Source organism: Elgaria multicarinata, chromosome 1 (assembly GCF_023053635.1).
Source record: "Elgaria multicarinata webbii isolate HBS135686 ecotype San Diego chromosome 1, rElgMul1.1.pri, whole genome shotgun sequence".
NCBI classification, from domain to species: Eukaryota; Metazoa; Chordata; class Lepidosauria; order Squamata; family Anguidae; genus Elgaria; species Elgaria multicarinata.
The window spans coordinates 121243005-121267014 of NC_086171.1; the positions used below are offsets into that span (position 1 = coordinate 121243005).

Here is a 24010-nt window from a genome sequence, read left to right on the forward strand (position 1 = left end):
ATGGCCCATACGGTGCATGTGCCCCCCAGCCCCAGGCTTTTATGGAGCCCCTACTGATCCCTGTTGCTGCCACACCACCAAATTAGCACTGTGGTGGCCAAAAAAGTGGGGTGTTATTACTTTCGTAGCAAAATTGTGCCTCTGGAAACGTCCCGGGAGCACGATTTTGCTGCTGTGCTACCAAATTTCAGTGGCAAATTCGGGGTGTACCCCCTATGGGGTCTGGGGAGGCAACACGTTCCCTGACTGCCCTTATACAAATCTATGGTGCGACCACACTTAGAATACGGTGTACAGTTCTGGTCACAACACCTAAAACAGGATATCATAGAACTGGAAAAAGTGCAGAAAAGGGCAACTAAAATGATTAAGAGGCTGGAGCATCTCCCCTATGAGGGAAGGTTACAACAACTGGGATTGTTTAGCTTGGGAAAAAGGCTAAGGGGAGACATGACAGAGGTGTACAAAATTATGCATGATATGGAGGATATGGATAGGGAGACCTTTTTCTCCCTCTCTCAAAATACTAGAACCTGGGGTCATCCTATGAAGCTGATTGGCGGGAGATCCAGGACAAATAAGAGGAAGTACTTCTTCACAAAGAGCACAGTTAAATTATGGAACTCACTACCAGAGGATGTAGCGATGGCCACCAATTTGGATAGCTTTAAAAGGGAGTTGGATAAATTCCTGGAGGCGAAGGCTATCAATAGCTACTAGCCCTGATGGTTGTGTGCTATCTCCAGTATTCGAGGCAGTAAGCCTGTGTGCACCAGTTGCTGGGGAAGATGGGTGGGAGGGTGCTGTTGCACCATGTCCTGCTTGTTCCTCCCTGGCCAATGGCTGGTTGGCCACTGTGAGAACAGAGTGCTGGACTAGATGGACCCTTAGTCTGATCCAGCAGGGCACTTCTTTTGTTCTTAAGTTGCCCACCCTTGAATTAGAAGCTTCTTCCAAGAAGGTTCTGCCTCCAATTCCTGTTCAGTGTAACATGGCACTAGAGACCCCTAATTTTATTTGTTTTTATCTGTTCATTTTATGACTGAATGGGTTCATTTGTTATTAGCTACCCTGACTGATGCAAAATGCATTGGAAGGGTAGGATATAGGGGGTGGGGGGTTGTCAACTGATTGGCCCCTAGCCACTGATGCTCAGAGGTACAGTGCCTCTGAACATAGAGTTTCCATTTAGCCATGAAGGCTAATAACTGACATGATTTGTCTACACCTCTTTTAAAGGAATATATTCTAGTGACCATCATCACATTTTCTGGATGCAATTCAAGGTGATGGTTTTGGCCTTTACAGCCCTGAATGGTTTGGGCCCACATTATTTGAAGGACCACCTACACCCTATGAGACTGCCAAACATCAAGACCGGTCCTATTTCCTGACTCACCAGCAAGAGCCTGGCAGGTACTAGAGTCAGGGCTTTCCCAGTGGTGACCCCCCACACACACACACACACTTGGAACCTTCTCCCCATCACTGCTGGCTTTTAAAGTAACCCTGAAAATATATTTCTTCTTGTCTGCAATTGGTGCTTTAAAACCATTAGCTGCTGCTCCTACTGCTGTGTGTGTGTGTGTGTGTATGTAATTAGAATGTGTGTGTTCATGGTTTTGTAATATTGTAAGCTGCCTTGTACAGACAATGCACTCTGGAAGGCAGGTTAAAATATTTTAACTAACTAACTTAACTAATTAATTAATATTATAGGAATAGATTCCATAAATTAAATATGCATTGTATAAACAAGCACTTTCCTTAATTTACTGCCAACCAATTTCATTGGATGACTACAAGTTCTAGTAAGAGGAGAGGGGGGAGAAAAATCTCTGTGGCTACTTTCACCAAACCATTCATAATTATATAAACCACTATCATTCCACCCCACCCCACTTCACCCCATTCTACTGAATCCTAAACTAACAAGCCACCATACAACAGAGCCTCCCAGTCCCAACTCAGACAGAGTGCCTCAGTAGGATACCATAGTTGATGGTATCAGAAGCTGCAGAGAGGTCCAATAAAACCTACAGGGCCACACTCCCCCTGTCCAGTTCCCAGCATAGATTGTCCACCAAGACAACCAAAGCAATCTCTGTCCCACAACCAGGCCTGAAGCTAGATTGAAATGGATCTAGATAATCCATCTCATCCAGAAATCCCTTGGGCAAGGCTCCAGCACCTTGCCCAAGAATGGATTATCGGAGACCAGCCAGAAATTATCCAATACAGTGGGATTCAGGGAGGATTTTTTTTTTAATCAAAGGCCTTCAGACAATCTCTTTTAGGTAATCACACCTTGCCATAAAGAGGCATTTACCATTACTCATACCCACTCAGCCAGTATCCCCTACACCCCAGCTGCTTTTATAAGCCGGGAAAGGCAATGGTCCAGCACACAAGTGTTAGGCTTTACTTGTCCAATGATCCTGTCCATATCTTTGGGGTGTACAAATGGAAAAGTATCCATTGTGACTGGCCAAGCAGGGCCCTGCATCAACTATGGCATCCACATCAGCATGGATACAATTGATTTTATCTGCAAAGTGTCATGCAAATTAGTCAGAGTGGGCAAGTGGTCCACCTTTTCTTCTTGCATGCCAGAGTGTAATAGGCTTCTGACCACTCTGAAGTAAGTAACTGAACTTATGTTAAACAGACATCTGATGGCACAATAATAGTGTAAAATAATGAAAAGTCAAGCAAGCCCAAAATATTAAACATTAGATGCTATGTCTGCCTGGCTCTTACCTGACAGTTTTCCTGGACCCTCTCTGGTTTTGTAGACTTTGGAATAGTGACAATGCCATTCTAGAAGAAAAAGTAAAACCAGTAATTTATAACACTGAAGATCTATTTGTAAAAAACAATTGAGAGGGGAGGGATGACCTCACCAAAGTCAATGAGTCTATATTGCTGTAAGTTGAATCATATCCCTATAATGACTAACCTGAAACTTAAACTTCAATCTCTCAAACAGCAGCTGAGGTAATTTCATTTATTTATTGATTTGATTTGATTTGTACCCTGCCTTTCTAACAAGACAATGGAACTAAAGGCAACTAACAATCATAAGTAAAAAACATAAAATAAAATAATGGTTAAGAAAACAAATACATTAAAAACACAACTGTAGCTAAAACAGCACCCGACCCAACAATCCAACTTAGGTGCTAAAGGTCTGCTTGAATAAAATCATCTTTGTCTGTATCTATATAAATAATAATAATAATAATAACAACAACAACAATAATAAAATGGGGAATTGCATAGTTGAATGCTCCTCCGTACAAACATTCCCTGCACATAGTAAACTAGGTGTTTGAGGAGAACAATTTTAGTTTTGCCTTTTCCTTGACATGCTATTTTCTATGTGCAGGAATATAGCTTTGTGGAGGAACACTCCCTCCTGTGAACCCCCAACCCAAGCAGCTGTAATCTGAAGCTTTACAGCCCAGACAAAGTTTTATCACCTCATCTGCTGCTTGGAAGAATTAGGCCGAAAGGCCTCACATACTGAGGCTTTTATATTTACTCTGGTGTGTGATGCAACACTGAATATAATTGTATAAAAAATTCCAATATAAACTTCTAATACCGAAATGATATATATACACACACATACAAGTGAAGGGTAGGCAATACCACACACTCATTGCATACCACTCTGCAAGCCATGTATGGGCACAGTGGTGTTGACAAAAGAAGTGCACTGTACCACTACTTCTGTCAAGATGTAGTATAGCAAAATGTCAAGTTTGTATGTGTTGCAATGATCTGTTGGTTGAGCAATAAACATATTGTTGCTGTTGTTTTTTACTTCTGTCATGCCACTGTTTTCAGCAGCCTGTGGTCCTACATTGAAAGGAAGAAGTTGAGGACGCCCAGCTCTTAGTTCACTACTAGATTTCTTGTTATTTTCTAGAAGAAATAACCAACTGCCATTCCAAAACTAGTTCCAGGGGCAAGGTTCTTGCAATCTCTCTACCAACAACACCCAGAATATCTAGCCTATTATGCTAAATAGCTCCAGCCATTGAACTACCTTGAAACATGGCAGCCAGTGCTTGGTATATTCACAGCACTAGGAACAGTAAGAGATGGATGAGGTGTACTTACTGCTCTTAGCATGTACGTATGTGGGTGAACAGGAAACATGTCCTACTAGCTTAGCATCTGCATGCTAGTACATTATTGCTCAAGCTCCCCCTCACAGCTGCTCTCTCCAACTCACTCTCAGCCGCTGCCCCACCCCATCACTAGCCTACCCGCCAACCCGCAGGACTTACCTCTGGGGGTCAGCGGCTGGTCATTGGGACGAATAGACCCAAAGTGGTTTGGCTACTTCAGCAATGATATTTTTCAATGCCAGCTGTATAATCTTTGTTTATATATCCTATTGCTAAGCAACACTAAGCTCTTCTCATGAAACCTGCAGCGTGCCACACTTTGCCACATGCCATGCATTGCCTTAGCATTATATATTTTATATATATATATATATATATATATATATATATATATATATATTTATTACAGACAAACTCTTCAACAATAATAGAGGTGGGAGCTATAATACTGCCAACTTTAGAACTCACCTGTATGCTCCAGCGTATACAGATTTGGGCTGGAGTTCTGCCATATTTCTTTGCAAGCTGAACTATGTTAGGGTGATGAAGTGCTTCACCTTTAGCTAGTGGGCAATAGCCTTCGAAAACAATATTCCTGCTTCGGCAGTAATCCACTAATTCCTGAGGCCTTTGGAAAGGATGATATTCAACCTTTTATAAAAGCGAAGAAACTTTGCAGTTAAAACTCTCGTCAGCTCATAATCTATTTCAACTCAAAGATCAACCAACTGAAGTATTACTACTGTTTTGGCAAAGTGCTAGCACACACACACACCCCAAAAAAAACCACCAAAAAGTTTGTTTTTCCCCTTTAAAAACCCAGGCAGAATTCTCTTAGACAGAAACATGGTAGTCTGGAAAATTTGTACAGTGATTGCCAACATCCTCAGAATTCACAAAGAAGCGGATAGTTCACGAACCCTTTACAGTAACATACACAACAGTTTGCTGGATACATTAGAGCTCCGTCCCTAGACAGCAATTAGGCAACGCAATTGCTGCCACCTCCTCTTCCTCCTTTCCCGCAAATTCCTATTTGCAAGAAACAGAGATTATGCTGTGTTTGAAAGGAAAGACAGCACAACAGAGGTGATTGCCTAATGAGAGAGACCATTCTGCAACTACCCTTCTTCACCTCATTTGGGGTTTCCCAGATGGACGGCTCCTAGAGCTATCCATCATATACAGTGTGCAGCTATTCTGCCTTTTCTTCTTTAAGGGATTTTCCATGGTAAGAAAAAAAAAAGATGGAATAAGCAATGGAAAAGCACAGAAGGCTTACACTGGAACAGGATGTTGTCTGGATCTCCCATAAAATTCCATGAATGTGGCAGGGTGATTGCATGATAAAAGCCTCACCTGGACATACCCTTGTTCAATTCCAAATTTTGGTAGAGCTGATTCCCATACCTGTCTGCTCTTCTACCATCATGAGGGGATTTCTTCCAGTCAGCCTGTGGTATGATCTATGTAGAGATAGATCTTGCAAAACAGTCTGATATGTATTCAACCAACGCTTCGCAGCCTGATTTGTAAGGTTTCGATCAGAATCTTCCATTAAATTAACTCTGTGCGTATTTCAGCAGAGGGTGACTGTGGCTGGGGTGAGTGGGGGCAAGGTGAGAAATCCCTACGGGGAAGGAGTAGCATAATACTGTGAAACCACCCTTAGTGATGGGACAGCTTAGGCAGGAGTAAGGAACATATGTCCCTCCAATTGCTGTTGGACTGCACTTCCCATCAGCCCCAGTCAGCATGGTCAATGCTGAGGAACAATGGGAGCTGCAGTCCAACAAGCTCCAGAGGGCCACACATTCCCCAGTCCTGGATTAGGGAATCGCAAACATTCTTGAACAAGATGCACACCACAGCTGAGGTAGTTTTCAAACGCATAACACCCTGTTAGTTTTTAAACATTTATTCCTATTTGAAGTTCCTTATTTAGCAATTCTACCAACTCTCATCTCTTTTAGACATAGCATACATCTTATCTCTCATGCTCATCAGGTCCCTACAGATTTTAATAGCATTTTTATTCCTATCTAACAATTTATTTAGATACACACTCAAACGGAGCAAGCCTATTGATTGGACCCTTTCTGCTTGGAAGCCTTGGAACTCCGAGGCTTTCTAGATTCCTACACCCTGCCGGGCTGAGATGGCAGGGTGGGAAGAGAGGCAGAGGCAATCATCGCCTCCCAATCCTCCGTTCTTTGGTTTTTTGCTAGACGGGCTTTTCAGCCCATCTAGCAAAAAGCAAAGAACGGAGTATGGGAAGGCCTGTCTAGCGGAGAAGGGAAGGAGGCTAGAGGAAGCTCAGGATAAATTGTAACTAGCATATCCAGTTTCCTCTCCTCCCCGCCCACCAGAACACCCCCCTTTCCCCCCTTCCTGAGGTAGGGTTTTCATCCTCAGAGAGTCAGGTGATGCTGTTCTTTCCATGCCAGCTGTGAGGGGCAGGGGAGGGAGGTTAGATCTCCTTCTCCCCTTTCTGAGGTCACAGTGCTGTCTCTCACCTCAAAGGGGGGAATCTGAACTATCCTATGGTCCCTGAGATGCATGCCAGGGACCATAGGATAGTTTGCTCTCTTAATAAATGTTGACATGTAATTGATTTATTATTTATTGATTTATTATATGGAGCCATCAATGTAGATGACATAGTGACCGGATTCGCGCAATCGTGTTGTTCCTTCCTCTAACAAGCATGGCAGATTAAACAAAGCAAAAACGTGACGATTCCTGGATAGGAAAATATATCTCTCAGCAACGTGCACAAATCAACGTAAATTCTCTGATAAAGCTGCCTTATAGATAGCAACATGCCTCAAAAGCAAAGGGCACTCACACGTCTTCCAATGACCTAACCGTTTTACGTATTTTTCGTGCTGGCAATGATGATGAAGAAGAAAAATATGTCTTAGTTTAGCACAATGACATCAACACAGGGAATGTGGAAAATTTCATCCACCCTGAGGAGGATGAAGGTCTGCTTCCTGTTTCTCATCTCTAGTACATGTTGTCTTTTCAGGCAACAATGGTCAGGAACAATAGGCTGGCATCTGCTCAATACTGACTCTGAAATACCCGGGCTCTCCGAGGTGAGGCTGAGTCAGCCTCAGCCCACTGTGGTCAAAAATGACAGGCTGGACGGGAGGCAAGGTTCAAGCAGCAGACACATCCATCTTTTCAACCTTTGAAGTTTCTTGACCTCTCTGCGGCCTTTGCCATCACATGTTTACAGTTGCAGAGGCACCCTGGAGGTCACTCATTTGCCCATTTGAATAGGCTGCAGGATATTTCCAGCATATACAGTAGAGAGAGGCAAAACCTCAAAGTGGGTCTTTCAAATGCACAGAATCTATGAATGCTTTGAAAACTATTACCGGGCATTTCACACAAGGGGGGAAATTGCTGGGAAAGATGCAGAAAAGGTCAACCAAAACTGATTGGTATGTTAGAGCACCTTATTTTCACAAAAGGTCAAACCATTGGGCATTTTCCTTTTCTTTTTCTGGTAGAAAAACATGATAAAGGCGAGGACATGATAGCGATTTCTAAAATTATGCACGCTGTGGAGAAAGTAAATTGATTCATTTTTCTTCCTCTCTCATAATACTCTGATAAAACTAGTTTGCTGGTCAAAAGCTTATAAGGACTGTGCCTAATATGCTCACCTGATTTACATGTGGAGTTACCTGGCAGTCTTCCTTTAGCTGCTCCAAATGATCAATGAGGAAGTTGCTTACTCCAATAGATCGGCAGAAACCTTAACAAAAACAAAAAAGGCACTACATGTTTGTAACGTTCTGCCACATGTTATTTTTTAAAATGCTACACAGGTTTTAACCCTGTGGTCCAGACCAATGACCAGCTCTGCCACTTACTCACCGAGGACAGTCCCATACTTTTCAGTTTTAAACTCAGGTGCAAAAACATGGTACCATTAACTGTGAGTGGCATACGCTCAAGTTTAAACAATAAAGCACATCTTGGCTAAATCAGAACGGCCCTAGACAAAGCCACCCAAAGTCACCGTCTCTCGGCTTTAGTCTCCTTTCTACCTCCCCTTTCTTTTGAGACAAGAAAGGTGGTTCTCTAGGCACAAGTTCTCAGGGGAGATTGGGCTATAAAATAAATTAATTTCAAGATTAATGAATTGATCATCAGATAGAGTGCCGGGCAGGGTGGGGGGAAGATTACATTTGCATCAATATCTGCGTAACCACATACTGAAGAACATCATGGGGAGGGTGGTGGGAATGAACGCTGAACATCCGGTTTGACATCATTATCTGAGGACACCATCCAATCAAGATCCTTCAGGAAGCAGTTTTATAATCTAAACACATTGCAGGCTCCCTAGTGGATTCAAGCTCCAGGCTAAATTCTGGGAAAAGCTGATGCAGTATAAGCAAAGAACAATTGTACTTCACCAGGTTGAAAAGGAGGAAATGGTGTTCCGAACAGCCTGCCAAAAGCTAAAGAAAAGTGGAACATGGGTAGAGGACTAACAGGGCGTGAGTAAGAAAACACAGGGACAAACAGTCCAAACAGACTTCCGACTTCTTGCAGGTTATTACTGCAAGGACAATATTCTAAAAACACAGAAACTATGCTTAAGACGACTGGAATGAAGAGCATAGATTGTGCATATTTGGAGTGGGCTTTTGCACTTCTAATACTGCCTACTAGCAGAACGTCATAGTTATGTGCATGCAGGTCAGCATGCTCTAAAAAAACAAAAGCATATAGTGCATGGGTTCTTAACAAGGGGAATTCCCCCCCCCGTGGGGGAATTTTAGGGTTCGGGGGGGGGGAATTGGGACCACTATTCAGCAAAGTATGATGTCCAGTAGATTATGTTTTCCTACATGTTATTAAAAACATCCCAGAAAAGTGTCATGTCGTCTGCAAAAGCCAGGCCTTTGCTCTCTTTTCCCTCCCTCCCTCGCAATCCTAGAAGTTTCAAGCTTCCCGTTTAAAGGGGCAACGCAAAGCATGGGAGCTGAGAATGAAAAACTTTAAATGGGACTAATATAGAAAAAAATAAAAGATTTTCAATCTTATATGCATATTATTTGGAATGCACCTTTTGAGTTAGACTATCTTGGGAAGGGGGGAATTATATTCTGAACAATGGTGAAAGGGGGGAATGGAGCAAAAAAGGTTGAGAACCACTGTTATAGTGTATGTGTGCATATGTAAATCTGACCTACACTGGCAGTCCTGGAACAAACAAAAAGGAAAAGCCCTTAATTTGCTAAAATAATGTGGCAATTGTGAAAGTGGTTATCATCTGCTAGAGGCCAACAAATGAAATTCAAAAGGGCTACAACAACCCCTCTTTTTTCTGAAACCATATCATTCCTTTACTGACAAGGGTACAGACTTTCAAACTCCACCAAATCATCTTTTATCATCAGCCATATCAACATTTTCATATATTACAGTGGTGATTATGAATACTTCATAATACTGCAACGGTACAATGGGAGGCCATCTTGCTCCCCTGAATAGCAGGAACAGAGTAGCTGCTCCCTTCCGTACGGTACTGAGGAAGAGAGATCAAGCTCATGGATGGAGGAAAAAATTAAAATATGGGTAATAGGACATTTATTTATTTATTTAAACATTTATATCCCATCCTATATCTCAAGGATCTCAGGGCAGCATACAGATAAAATCCTTCCTATCTCTCCTCTCTCATCTCACACTATTGCCCCGCTTGTGCTCTTCGCTCCTCTGATGCCATGTTTCTCGCCTGCCCAAGGGCCTCTACTTCCCTTGCTCGGCTTCGTCCATTCTCTTCTGCTGCCCCTTACGCCTGGAACGCTCTTCCAGAACATTTGAGAACTACAAGTTCAACCTCAGCTTTTAAAGCTCAACTAAAAACTTTTCTTTTTCCTAAAGCTTTTAAAACTTGATGTTGTGCAGACTTCTACTGTTACTTTCTACTGTTAGTTTTACCCTACCCTGTGCCTGCTTACCCTACCCTGTACCTGTTTGCATTCTCTTCCCCTCCTTATTGTTTTACTATGATTTTATTAGATTGTAAGCCTATGCGGCAGGGTCTTGCTATTTACTGTTTTACTCTGTACAGCACCATGTACACTGATGGTGCTATATAAATAAATAAATAATAATAATAATAATAATAATACATATAAAATAGAACAATAAATATACAATTCTAAAACAAATTAAGCCATTAATATGTTAAAACCAATACAAAATTTTGAAACAGTAAACTGTTTATACTACAGACAGTACAGGCACAGTATAGGATACTTATACAGACAATTATTGGGAAGCCAAGTGGGTGGGCAAGGGTGAGGGAAGAAAAAAGTTATTTAAATAGTGGGAAATAGTTGTTGGGTAAGAAGTAGCTTTGCACTCATTTTGGTTCTCTTTTTAAAGGACTATGTGAGAGCACAAGATGTGGTAAAGCAAGCAAGTGTTGGTCCCTTACTCCCCTAGGAAAAACAATGTTTTTTAAACAGTTCCAATGCTGCATAATCCCTTATTAACCTTCAACCGGCTTACTCCTCCAATGACAACATCATGTCTGAAAGGTGCTCAGGCTTCTGCTTTGGTGGATTTTTATTTTTTGGGGGGCCAATAAATGAAGTTCTCCAACAATGGAATAGTAGGTACATCTATGAATAGCTATTCCTCATGGTAAATGGGGAACGGAAATTTCATCATCAAAATCTCTCTCTCTCTTTCTCCCTCTCTCTTAATCAGATGCTGCAGACTAGCCTTCCCCAATCTGTTGCCCTCCAGATGTGTTGGACTGCAAGTCCTATCATCATGACGGGAGTTGCTATCCAACACATCTGGAAGGGACCAGGTTGAGTAAGGCTGCTGCAGACTAACACAGGAGGTGGCTATCTCCATTACTCTCTGGTTTTGGGCTTCCCATGTATCTTATCATCAGCCACTGCTGGAGACAGGCTGATGATGAGATACCAGGACAAATCTTTGGTCTGATGCAAGCAAGCAATGTTTGGGTTATTATGAATAACCATAGTGAGATATTGGTTCCAAAAATGGTCATGCTTACCCACTCCTGAGAGGTCAAGGTAGGTAACAACCTTTTACTTAAAAGACAACTGTGGTAGAACTGTAAACAGATATTATACAGCTTTTAAAACATGGTCAAGCATTTAATTTAAAAGTGTTACCTCTGGTTGCATATTCATGGTTCTTTCTAATGATAGTCTGTGTTAGAGCAGACCTACTGATACGAATGAGTCTTGCTAGGCAATTGTATTGCTGGTATTTATTATTGTTTTATTGCTATTTCATTGTTTTTAACTGTTTTTATGTATTTTATTGCTGTAAGCACCCTTGAGAGGGCTTCTGCCCTGAAAAGCAGCCACAAAATGTTTTAAATAAATAAAATGAAATAAAATAAATAACATTGGGTACAACTCTAAAAGTGTTTGGGGTATCATGGGGTTAATTTCATTGCTGCATTTACTAAATTCAAAAGGTTAAAAGTACAGTTAACGTTTTACTAGGTCTGGTGCCACTAGGTCCAGAGAGCAATGAGGAGAACCAGGTTTAGCAGATGGTTAGAGAGGTAAGGAGCCTTGCTCAGCTCTTTGGTACATAAAAGTCTGCTCTGATAGAAAGATAGGCTTCAGTTTTACAAAATCCAGAGGCTTTGCAGAAATCTGTGCAAAGAACACAGAGGAAGGAGTTCAGGCCAAAAATAGGGGGGGGGGGGGGTTAGATATATATTTTTAAAAAAAGGTTGACAGGCTGGAAGGAGGGGAAAAAATAAGACCAAGAAAGAAAGTTGTTGGAAAACCTAAGAGCTCTTGATAGTAAGATATTGCTGGGAAGAACTTGGATAAAATAGAGACAGCCTAGTTGAAGCTAGCTGGATGCATTAGACCCTGGTTATTTTCTTACCCGTATTCTTTTGTTTGTGTGTTATGTGTGGTAACCCATTCAGATGTTAAAACCTTTTCCCTACTAATCCTGCTTTTCTAGTAAGCTTTAAAATGTTGTTGTTTAAATGGTGCAGTCCCTTGGGATGTGAAGAGATGTGTTTTACTGAATAAAGTCTTTGTGACTGAATAAAGACTTTATGGATTGCATAGCAAACCTTTTTGTTAGCTCACATTTCAGTGGGAGGGCTTGAAATCACGGTACCTTTACAGGTAAAGGCAAGGGGGTGCTTCCAGACAGGCCTCCCAGCGCTACCAATCAAAAGATTGTGCAGTCATTCTAGCTTTTCTTCCTTAAAGGGTTTTTTGTGGAAATAAAAAAGATGCAAGATTTGGTGGGAGGCTTGTAAGCTGCCCATGAATGACGCAGGGCAATAGTATGACAAAAACCTCTTGAATGTGTGCCTGCAATGCTCCCAGAATACTGAGGTATCACAAGCTCAGCAGCCTCTCTGGAGATATGATGAAAACAAGTTAAAGTGGAAAAAGAGCACGAGGGGAGGATTATTAACATACTAATGACTTGGCATACAGCCACTCTAGGCGTGCAATCATTGCTGATTTGTATTGTCTCAGGAATCCTACATAAATGGAACAGCTAGAGAGATGGAACTCCTTGTCCACCTCAAACAGCTGCGTTGTCAAGCCCAGCATGCTTGCATAATTCCCATTAATGCTAATAGGATTCAGGGATGTGTAAGGGAGTGAAAATGTACCTTGATCCAGGATTTAAATAAACATTTGTATTAACATAAATAAAACATTTGCAATTCAGAGATGTCACTCATGATATACTTAGCATACTAGAGAGGAGCAGCAACACGGCAATTTTTTATATCCAAGTTACACCCACCCACAATATATAGCATTCAAATGGTTCGAATTGCCACTCAGCCACTGGGTAAACTTTGGGCCAATCGCCTTGTCTCAGCCTCACAGAGTTGTTGGAGGGATTAAAAAAGTGGCGGGGTAGTGGTGGTAGAAACCATGCACACCAGCTTGTGCTCCTTGGAGGAAAGGCAGGATATAAATATAATAAAATGAGCAAATGAATCCAGTACAAGTATTGTGACTGTCGGCATTCATCAGCATTCACCTGGCAACAAAGACATACACCGGTGAAAGTGGACATTCACAATATTGTCTTCTGAATGTCAACCTCATTTAGTTGACTGCAGAAATTCACAAACGTCGTCTCGGATTGCCAACACATGTACGTGAATATTGAAGTTCACTAAGATTCAAACATTTCCCTTTAATAGACTACCTTAGTCAAAACTGCACATATACTCCAACATCTAAGATGAGCATGCAATATTTCAGTTGAAGTAGCTAATGAAACATTTATAATGTGGGTTTTATACTGTCATGTTCACACTATTACTATTTACTATAGTGCCACCAGTGTACATCAGTTTACAGATTCCTATTCAAAGGAGCTTACAATATGAACAGGTCATTAATTCTGCTTCAATCCAGCAGCACAAAGAGCCAAGCTACAATGTAGATGATGGAGCAGGTTCAAATAGAAGTCTGTACAGAACACATGGAGGTGAATATGGATATTTCCTAACTCTTTGCTTCCCCAAAGCATCCAACCATGGATGTGTTAATCTTGTGCACCAAGCCGCTTGACAGCTTTCATTTAGACTAATGATCATGTGCTCAATATGTGTCATGTTAATTGGGTTACGACCCACAGCACAGGAGTTTGCATAATTTGCATTTAATCTGCTAGGAGAGGTCAAACTCCCAGAGTTTAGGTCTATGGTGAAAAAGAAGAAAGTAAATAAAATCACCACAGTCCACGAACTAATAAATCAATATTCCAAAACAAGTTCAGAACAAAACTTTATTTCCAATTGTATTATTATTATTATTATTATTATTATTATTATTATTATTATTATTATTAGTATCCTGCCTTTTGCCCATATTGGAAGGGAAAGGAATGAGGCAAAGATGTTCCACTTTGTATTAAAAACCTTTCCCATTAATTCATATTGCCTTGAAGAATAAAAGGGTTTAGAAGGGTTTACAAGAGTGTTGTAACAAGAAACATAAGGGCATTGATTCTCCTGCCATAAAATCTCATGCTGGTTCTCCAAAGTAGATTATTTTGCTCCCTTTAATTTCAGGGTGCTTAAGCAGAGATCATACTTACAACTTCCCCTAAAAAAAAAAAATGCTGTTATTGTCTCATTAGTTTCAAGCAGGGTTTCTCAAGCTTGGTCCTGGGATGGCCCATTACGACAAGAAAAGAACTCTTCAATCCTCCACAGACACAAGATACATGGTGCCTGGTTCACACATGTAGCCCACGGCTTATTTTTCCCTACCATATCAGTGTGAAATGGATGAGGAAAACAGCAGATGGAAAAATGCTCTGTTAGTATGTTTGTAAATTAGAGATGGGGACCCTCCAGCCTGTGGACTGAACGTGTCCTGTCAAGCCTCCCAAACCAGCCTGCTAGACTCTCCCCAGGCCATGCCCCTCACCAGCTTGACATTGCTGATTGGGGCAGTGAAGCAAAGCACTCTGTTCGCGCTTTGCCAACCCAATCCGCTTCTATACTGGCTGCAGATAAAACACTTCCTCCACAGCAAGTATGGAAACTGATTGGGCTGGCAAAGCACATGCAGGGCACTCTGTCCCTGGTTCTGTACTGGCTGCAAAAGAAGGAGATCTGGGAACAGAGGGGAGAGCAGATACGGAATAACGGGCTCAAGTTAAAGGAAGCCAGATTCCAGCTGGACATCAGGAAAAACTTCCTGACTGTTAGAGCAGTACAACAATGGAATCAGTTACCTAGGGAGGTTGTGGACTCTCCCACACTAGAGGCATTCAAGAGGCAGCTGGACAACCATCTGTCAGGGATGCTTTAGCAGGGGGGACTCGATGGCCTTGTAGGTCCCTTCCAAGTCTGCTATTCTATGATTCTGTGAAATAAGTGTGTGTGTGTGTGTGTTTCCATGGAAAATAAGGCAGTTGATGGCTACTAGTCATGATAGCTATATATTCCTTCCAATATCATCAGAGCCAGTGAAGTGTGTGGGTCACTATATTATTGATGGTTTATAAGCATACTAGGATTCTCTATTGTTTGACTGTATAGCACAATGTGAGCGTTTTATATATTATTAGCATTTGATACTGCTGGGAAGACTTCTAAAATTGTTAACTGCGTGGGAATAACAGCAATTTGATGGCTGCAGTCCTTCCATTTTTCAAAATACCCCGAACAGCTCCTTTCTCTCCCAAAATAGGAAGTTGGAAATTCTTTTGGCATTGGAAAACACACCTATGGTTTTGCTTGTTTCACTTCTCAAAACAAGGACCTTTCGGGGGAACAGCCCATGGAAACTCTTATGATTGCATCTGTGAGAGATCAGGTTCCTGGGGCATGATCCCCAGAAAGCACTTCTGACCATTTGAAAAGTATCACAGCTACAAACTGTTACAGATATGTAGATTTTGTTAATTCTGTTTCCTTTTCTTTCTTACAGAAACCTCTGGAAGAGCATGACATTGTGAACGGTTTAATGGAATTCATTTGCCAAAAAAATTAAACATTGCATGAATATACAGCCTCATGCTACATAATTAAAAACTAATCCTTATTTCATGATGAATAACCTTTGGACTATAATGTATCTTAAATAGAAAACAATCTTTAGATAGATTTTTCCTCAAAAATTATTTTATTGAAAAAAAATCCGATTTAAATTTAAAAAATCCGATATATATTTTTTTAAAAAATCATTGATTTTTATCCTCCCTGGCTAACACCATGCTAAAAGTTTTCTTCCCCCATGAAAGAGACTTCCATTTTTTCTGTCTCATTCTCAGGGCATTTTATAATTGATTTTGAATATGTGTTGGTGGTGCCTTTGACCTTAACTAATCACTGTGAGGAGGTGGCTGAGGGTACTGTCTGTACTTCATTTTCTATTACACATCTCTCCACTACTCTACAATCTCCCAGGTTAGCTGCACTTCCTAATCCAAGAAGGCCCTATGGGAGGAATACATTCATGATCCCTTCCCTTGGGCAGGAAGTACAAGAAGCCAAGGAGTCTACAGGCTGTCAGAGAGATGACTGTACAGTGAAAGACAGGACACTCACACACACTCCTCAGACATCTTATAAGTAAGATAAGCACACACACCCCGAACCAAACCCATGAGAATTTCTCCCAAATATCTTCTCCCTTGAATTTCTTTTCGAAAGCAATTTCTTTTCTATCAGATTGAATGAGAATGGTTGAAATTTTTGTGGGAGAAATTTTCGGCACAGCGCTAGTTTAAGCAATCAAAATATCTGCCATTATAATGCACCACTAGTGGTATTTACTGTTTGTTCCTGCATATATCTTCAGATTTGCTAATTTTATGCCTCCATCAACTCCAATGTTAATTCATTGTAACCTCACTCAAACCAATGCTTCCTTATATGGGGAGAGCTTCCGCCTCCGCCGAGCTCTCCGACCCGGGTCGCTCTTACCCAGGCAAGCAGGAGGCCGGCGGGGAGGTGGCGGCAGTGGCAAGGACGCACCCGGATTCCCCAGCCGCCGCCTCCTCTGTCTCTTCTGGCTGTAGTCCACACTATCGTTTTGGGGTCGTACTTGGGGCGCATGCATGCGCCTTCAGTACGGCATGTGGAAGGGCCCTAAGAGTCATTCACTTCCAAGAAGCATCCACTTTACCAGAGCAGACTATAGAGAAGGTAGGAATACTGTGAAAGAAACTGATTTCATTTGTAAGATCCTCAAAGCATAATCTCCAAGAGACAGTGCTGGTGGGTTGGGGAGAGGAAAGCACAAATATGAATTATATATGAAATTGGCCAACTAAACTGAAATTGTCATGCTCAGTTTTGACAGACAGTTCAGTCTTCAGTGCAAAGATTCCACTAAATGGTAACACAATAAAGGTCCATTTTTGTCCTTTGCAACATTTAAGAGTGAAGACTTCAGTAGTATCAAATTAAGGGGCAACCAAAGAAGGTGTACGTACTAAATAGGCCTCAACACTGAATCAAGTCTGACCAACAAACTACACAATGTTCTTGAAGTCAATGGATGACACAAGACCACACCAGTATAGGTGTGTGGTGTGTTTATGGCGTCGGCATCCGCTCAGTTCTGAATCCCTGCAAAACAGCCCAATCCTATGCGTGTGTACTTGTTGGAAATAGGTTCCACTCAGCTCAATGGAATTTATTCCCACGTACGTATGCACAGAGCTGCAACTTCAGCAAGGAAAGATTAACACAAGGTATGACAACTATACACTTGCATAAGAAGTGTGGCCTAATGAGGCCTCAGAAGGCTTTGCTTCTCACTTCAGGGAGATTTCCTGTATAAAATACCACAGCAGAAACTAAAATAAAGCTAGTTGGTTGATCAGACCAAATTCACAGTTCACTTATTCTGGTAGATGTGTTAATTCCTACCATAAATCAATTCAGTAGGGGAAAGAGTGAAAGTCTTATTTTATAGCAGAGGGGAAGCAAATTCTGATGCCACTTAAACATACAACTGATGTCTGCATATCCTGTAACCTGGCCCTAACACCTGTGTTTCTCATATACAGACTGAAATGTGTGACCAATAAGGTGAAACTTTTAAAAAAAGAAAGAAGTGAAACTAAATCATATAGATAGGGGAGGGGGAAGTTGAGGGAGAGGGGGGGGGATAAGAACCTAAGAATTGCCATGCTGGATCAGACCAAGGGTCCATCCAGTCCAGCACTCTGTTCTCACAGCGGCCACCGTCAACCACGGACCCACAAGCAGAACACGGTGCAACAGCACCCTCCCACCCATGTTCCCCAGCAACTGGTGTACATAGGCTTACTGCCTCTGATACTATTTCTAATGTATTTCTAATTCCAAAGCAGCACGCAAACAAATTTGGGCAGGTAACACGAAGGGCACAAACCATTTCAGCTAAGAGATTTGCTAGACGAACAATGCTTGGGTGTTTCAAGACAAGTAAGAAAGGCAGCTTGCAGTTGGGGTACTTTGCTGGACAAATTGGGGCTTCAGCAAATGCCTGCCCTTATCCCCTAATGCAGCTACCTGCTCAACTGAACACTTTGAACACGGCTGCTGCGCTGCATTTTCTTGCCAGAAAGAGCTTCAAAACAAACTCTGTGCAAAGATCAAAAAGAGGGAAAAGCTCTACAAGAATGAGATGGACATGCTGATCTTTAACCACAAAGATTCATAAATAAATGGTCTCCACACCAAAGCTTTGTTTGATTACAATAGCAGGCCTTATCTTTCTTAAACACTGCCATGGGCGTTTATCAAGGCTTTTAAGCCTTCTTATACATTAACTTTACTAAGTTCAGACATCAAAACAATTGTTAGAACTTTTGAGTAATGTTTTATGGATAACTGTATTAGCTCATAACAATTTCCTTAAGTTATTACAGGGAAAAACACACACACTGCAGGAACACACTCTGAATTTACAAGTTGTCTCTATTGTGTTGTTGTTTTTTCCTAACAGATACTCTGCGTCAAATTGAATGAACAGACGTTCAACAGCTATACCCTTTTCTGAGTTGGGAATAAAAAAGCACGGTTGAATTTCTGCCTAATACGCACATGTTATTTATTTTATTTATTTATTTACAACATTTGCATACCACTCCAAATCTAAAACAGATTATGGAGCAGTGAATCCCCCAAAAAACAGTAAAAAAAATATTAAGGCACATCTCTGACAGAAAATGATGTTTTCATTGGAGAGGGTAAGCCAGTTAAAGGGTGATGAGAGTTTATGCAGTGTTGGAACTGTTTAAAAAAACTCCAGATGTTTTGGACTGCAACTCCCATAAATCCCAGCCAGCATTGCCAATGGTCAAGAATTCTGGGAGTTGCAATCCAAAACCTCTGGAGGGCACCAGGTTTCTTAGCCCTGGAATACTGAAATGTGCTCTAGAAGGTGTTGTCCCTGAAAACCACCTGGAAACTTCAACTACTGTAAAATGCCACAGACAGGTTGCTGGCAGAAAACGGATGATTCAAACATATTAATCTGGTCCTTTATGTTACTCAATCTTCACTGGTTGACTATTCATTTCTATGCACAGCTCAAGACGTTGGTCCTTATCTTTTAAGCCCTAACCAACTTGGGACCTGCACATCTTAAGGACGGCCTTTTTCTATACACAATCTTCCTCCCTACACTGTGTGTTCTGTGCAAGATCTGAGGTCCTGCTCCGTGTACCCACATGACTGAAATTTGACAAGTGCTGGGCTTTAATATTCTATGGCATCAGAAGCTAAGCAAGAACCTGGCTGTTTTGGATGTTGTTCCAAGTCATTTGATTCTGTTGCCTCCTTATTTTTCCGCTATTCTGCTAATCATTGGTGATTTTTCAAGTTCTACAAAAATTAGTATGTTGCCCATCTGCTAGAGATGCAATGTGGACAATGCCTCAAGAAATTAGAGATAAAATATGATGAGGGCATGTCCTGTGGTGGTTTCTTGCCAGTTGGAAGTCATTGCTCATATAGGTTTTCTTCTTGAAAAGTCTATGACAATTGCGGATGTTCATGTGATTTTAAATTATATTCCTGTTTTAAATATAATATTTTAAATTATATTCCTGCAATGGTGGACTTTGAGAGCCCTTAGAGTTGCAAAGAGACTCATATTTCAAATCTAGAAAGATAAACACCCACGACTTATTTTTGAATGGTTTGAAGATCTTGCTGCATTCAAATGTATATCCTAGACTCATCAGTTTAGATTTATTTATTTAGATATATGGCCTGCTTATATTAATCTGGCTTCAGACCTTGTTATGGGACAGAAACAGCTTTGGTCACCTTTGTGGATGACCTATGCCAGGAAATGGACAAGGGGAGTGTATCCCTGTTGGTTCTGCTGGATCTCTCAGCAGCGTTTGAAACCATCAACGATAGTATCCTTCTTGGCCACCTTGCTGGGATGGGACTTGGAGGCACTGGTTTACAGTGACTCCATTCCTTCCTGGAGGGGCAGACCCAGAATGTGGTGCTGGGGAACTTCTGTTCAACTCCTTGGTCGTTGGCCTGTGGAGTCCCCTCAGGGTTCTATTTTGTCCTCCATGCTATTTAACATATACATGAAACTGTCAGGAGAAATTGTCTGGAGTTTTAGGGTTTGGTGCCACTAGAACACTGATGATACCCGAATGTACAAAACGAATTAGCAGAACCCAGGACCCAAGTACGCAAGACAAAGAGACAATCTTTGTATGATATTCTTTGGTGTTGTTCCTTTGGCAACAACCCACTGCTCACAAGGCACCAATGAGGCAGCCAGGGAGACACACATCTCAGCACTCCCTGAAGGCCTCCCCAGGTGTGAAGATGGTAAGAACTCCAGAGTGGAAGGAGGGCAAATGTCACATTCCCTGACTCCTGCCACTGTTGTTATACCCCCAAAATAGAATATGTTGCTTAAATTACAAATCCCAAAACTTCCACAGCTATCCAAGATCATCTTCCCTTTTATAAACAGACTGAGTTGTCAGATGCTTCTAGAAATAATTAACATTTATAAATAATATATATATTCACATTCGCTTTTAGGGCTGCTGGTCACATTTTTACTTTGTTCATCTGTGGAATTTCCCATTTCTTTGAAAGCAATCCATAACATGTTTTCTTTTTTAAAGTAACCTTAAAATACAGAGGGGGAGGGATTGACAATCAAAAGGAATTTCTTGAACAGATCTGTAGTAAATCAGAATGAGAGATTTTAAAATAATTGCCACAGAAGCTACCATTATGAACCAAGAAGGAATTTCCCCCTATGTTGGTATAAAATTCCAGGCATAAATGGTCCTTTACGCCCGCAATTTTATGCAAATTACATTATTTATGGCTGTGAAATTGTGCAAATCCCAATTTCTGTAAATAGTCCCAGCCACAAATTTGCACAAATCACAGCTGGTAGACAAAAAAAGAAAAGAAAAAGGAAGATATGAGCTCTCGCCAGGAACTTGTGGACCATCTGGTGGTTCGGCCCACATGCCCACAGGGCATGAATAGGACGCAGAGTGTGAACACGATGCAGGGGAGTTCGCTCATCCCTAGGCTCACTCCCAATTGCAAAAGTGAGCAGCAGAGAGGCGTTATGGGCAAATTCTCACAGAGCCTCTCTTGCTGTTCGTGTGGGTCAATGGGTGGGTGGTGGCGGGTGTTGAGCAGCAGAAGAAGTGGTGTGTGGCAGAAACGGCAGCAGGCAGCACAAAGGAGAAAAAGACAAGAGAGGGACGGTAGGGGTGAGGAGGGAAAGGGAAGCCAGATTAGGAGGAGAGGACAGTGGCAAGGAAAGAGAAAACCCTCCCCAAAATGACAAGTGCACCCATGGAATGGGGGAGGAGAATGAAAAATTAGGCCACGGACCCCAAAGGGTTGCCCCTCCCTGTTTTAAACCCTCCCTCTCCATGTGTCTTGGCTAAGGAGAATGATCTGAGGGGCACAAAGGGGGTGTCCTCAGAATAAGGTGCCCTACGATGCACCAGGTGGGAAAACTATGGGACCAGGCTGGGCCCATGGAACAGCAGCTGCTTATCTCTAGCACAGACAGAACTGGCAGTTTGCTCCAGGAAGTGAGGCACACAATGTGAGTAAGATTATATTATTTACTGGGGACAGCTGATATTATCAGTGAGAGTAAGACCCCCTCATTTTTCTTTCATACATAAATATTGGTGAATACCGAGAATGTAAAAGTCATCCGAAGTCTATGCCACCATCTTCTTCCCATGTTTGTCTGAAAGCAGTCAGCAGGGGCAATATGAACTAATTGCCTCCACCAAATGGAGAATTATAATGGTTAAGAGTGTAAAATCTACATTGGAAAAGTCCGGTCCAAGCCCTGTCTCAGCCCCCAATTCAGTAAGGTTGCAATCCTATGCAAGTTTAAACAGAAAAAAGTCCTACAACTCCTAGCATTCCGCAGCTAAACATGGCTGGCTGGAGCACACTGAGACTTGTACATCTTTTTCTGTCTAAACATGCACCCTAAATTGCTTTAGATACATCACTGTCACCCCTCACCCCCAACTGCAACATGGGGTTATTTCTAACATACTTTGCAACAGGAGTGGTCAGAAAACAGATCAGCATCTACTGGTAGATCTCTGAGTGATTTACGGTGGAGTTTCTGGTTCCCCCTTGGTTAATTATAACAACTAAAAGACTTATTAAATGAGGCTGCTGAAATAAAGATTGCTTGAGGGGAAACTAGGAGTGGATTTTCAATGCAAGGAACTGAAAGCTCAGTTCTGGTACTTAAAAGCAAATTGCTGGGCTGACCATGTGTTCAAAGACAGTGGAGGCTTGTGGTTCTAATGTCAGTGGGACAGTGAATCTGCTCCTGGTTTCAGTCAGAACTTGTCAGAACTCTAAAGGAGCTATCCAAGGTGTGGAGCACCTTGAATTCACCGCCCCACTGACATCAGAGCCACCAACCTCCATTGCTCAAAGGCACTCTATTCTAGTATCCAAAGGTTGTGCCTGCCCCCTGAGCTACTTTTTTTGCACCTGCTCCAGTTGGTGGGCCTTGGGATTCTGTAAAAAAAAAAACCAAAGTAGATCCAGCAAGCCTGAAATCTGCCTACCTCTGTTTGGCAAAGCTGTGATACAATGATAAGAGTAGCTGACCTACAGGAGTACAGGTGATCAGCTGACCTACAGGAACTGAGCATCACATGATGTCATTTGCCAACCTACAGAGGCATTATGGATAAGCATTTGGTATAGTTAAGGGCTGGAGAAGGAATAATAAAAAAAAGAAACAAGTCCTGTATGAGAGCTACCTTGTGCCAAGGTGGAGTTCCCTTCCTTAAGCTTCCAATAAAACTAGGGGTCAAAGGCCAGTGTGGTAAGAAAGGGGATCCCAGCTATACCATGCTATGCTATGCTATACAGGTACCTAGGAAGAAGGAGAGACTTATAAGCAAGGTAATCTCCAGGACAAGCTTCACCAGGATTATTATAAGAAGTACTAAGATGTGACTATTCATAAAATGATATATACTTTCTTATTATTATTAAATTTAATGAAGTTTTTGCCACAGTTCAATGAGATGTAGGCAGAATTATTGGGCAGGTCAACTGCACAGCAGCGGTGCCGCAATTTGCACAACCAAACATCAAGATCTGCAGATGGACAAGCCTGCAACATAGCTACTTGCACTGTATCAGCATCAGAGCCACATCAATTCTGATTGTAGAGGTAACAGGATACTTTAGGGACCACATCCTGCATTTCCAGTTTATTGCTGTAGTGCACAACTAGAAGTATTCCAGGAAAGAGTATACCACTCCACCAACCCAGAAGCCAACACACCTCAATAGAAGGAGTATTTATTGAGTGTGCCGCTAGCATTGACCCATGTCAGCTTAAGCTTTCTCCTTCTTAAGGATGGAAACACTCCCTTACAGGATCGCATCAGGATCCATATAGTCTAGTGCCACCTTTCCCAGTCTTGGGTCCCCAGATGTTCTCGGACTACAACTCCAAATTTCCCCAACCAACATGATCAATGGTCAGGAATGATGAGAGTTATATTCCAACAACATCTGGGGACCCAAGGTTGGGAATGGCTGGTCTAGCCTTATGGCTTCAACAATGCCCAGATAGATGCCTTGAGGAAGCTTGCAAATAGCCATTTGCTGCCGTTTTTCCCAAGCATGTGGAAATATCCTAGGAATACCGCCTTTGAATATAGTTTCCATTGTTGGTTATTATGACTAATAACACACACACACAAAGAGAATAATCTCAGGATGCTGTAAATGACTTTATTCTTGAAAAGCCCAATGCGTTTTGGCCTCTTTCTGTAATATTAGGCCTTCTTCAAAGGGTAATAAAAATGCCTGCAGGGGTTCTTAC

General features: G+C 41.8%; 1 protein-coding gene across 4 annotated transcripts in view; it reads right to left on the reverse strand.

Moving 5' to 3' along the window:
* LOC134392860 (uncharacterized oxidoreductase ZK1290.5-like) overlaps positions 1-24010 on the reverse strand; it is a 75301-nt gene that overhangs the window by 19141 nt on the left and 32150 nt on the right. For 3 of the 4 annotated variants that reach the window (XM_063117573.1, XM_063117589.1, XM_063117581.1), the window contains exons 4-6: positions 7817-7908; positions 4608-4790; positions 2761-2820 (exon numbers count right to left, since the gene is read on the reverse strand). In XM_063117573.1, coding sequence (XP_062973643.1) covers positions 2761-2820; positions 4608-4790; positions 7817-7908 — 335 coding nt within the window. The remainder of the gene's footprint in view (positions 1-2760; positions 2821-4607; positions 4791-7816; positions 7909-24010) is intronic. The other variant, XM_063117598.1, reaches the window with a different exon arrangement.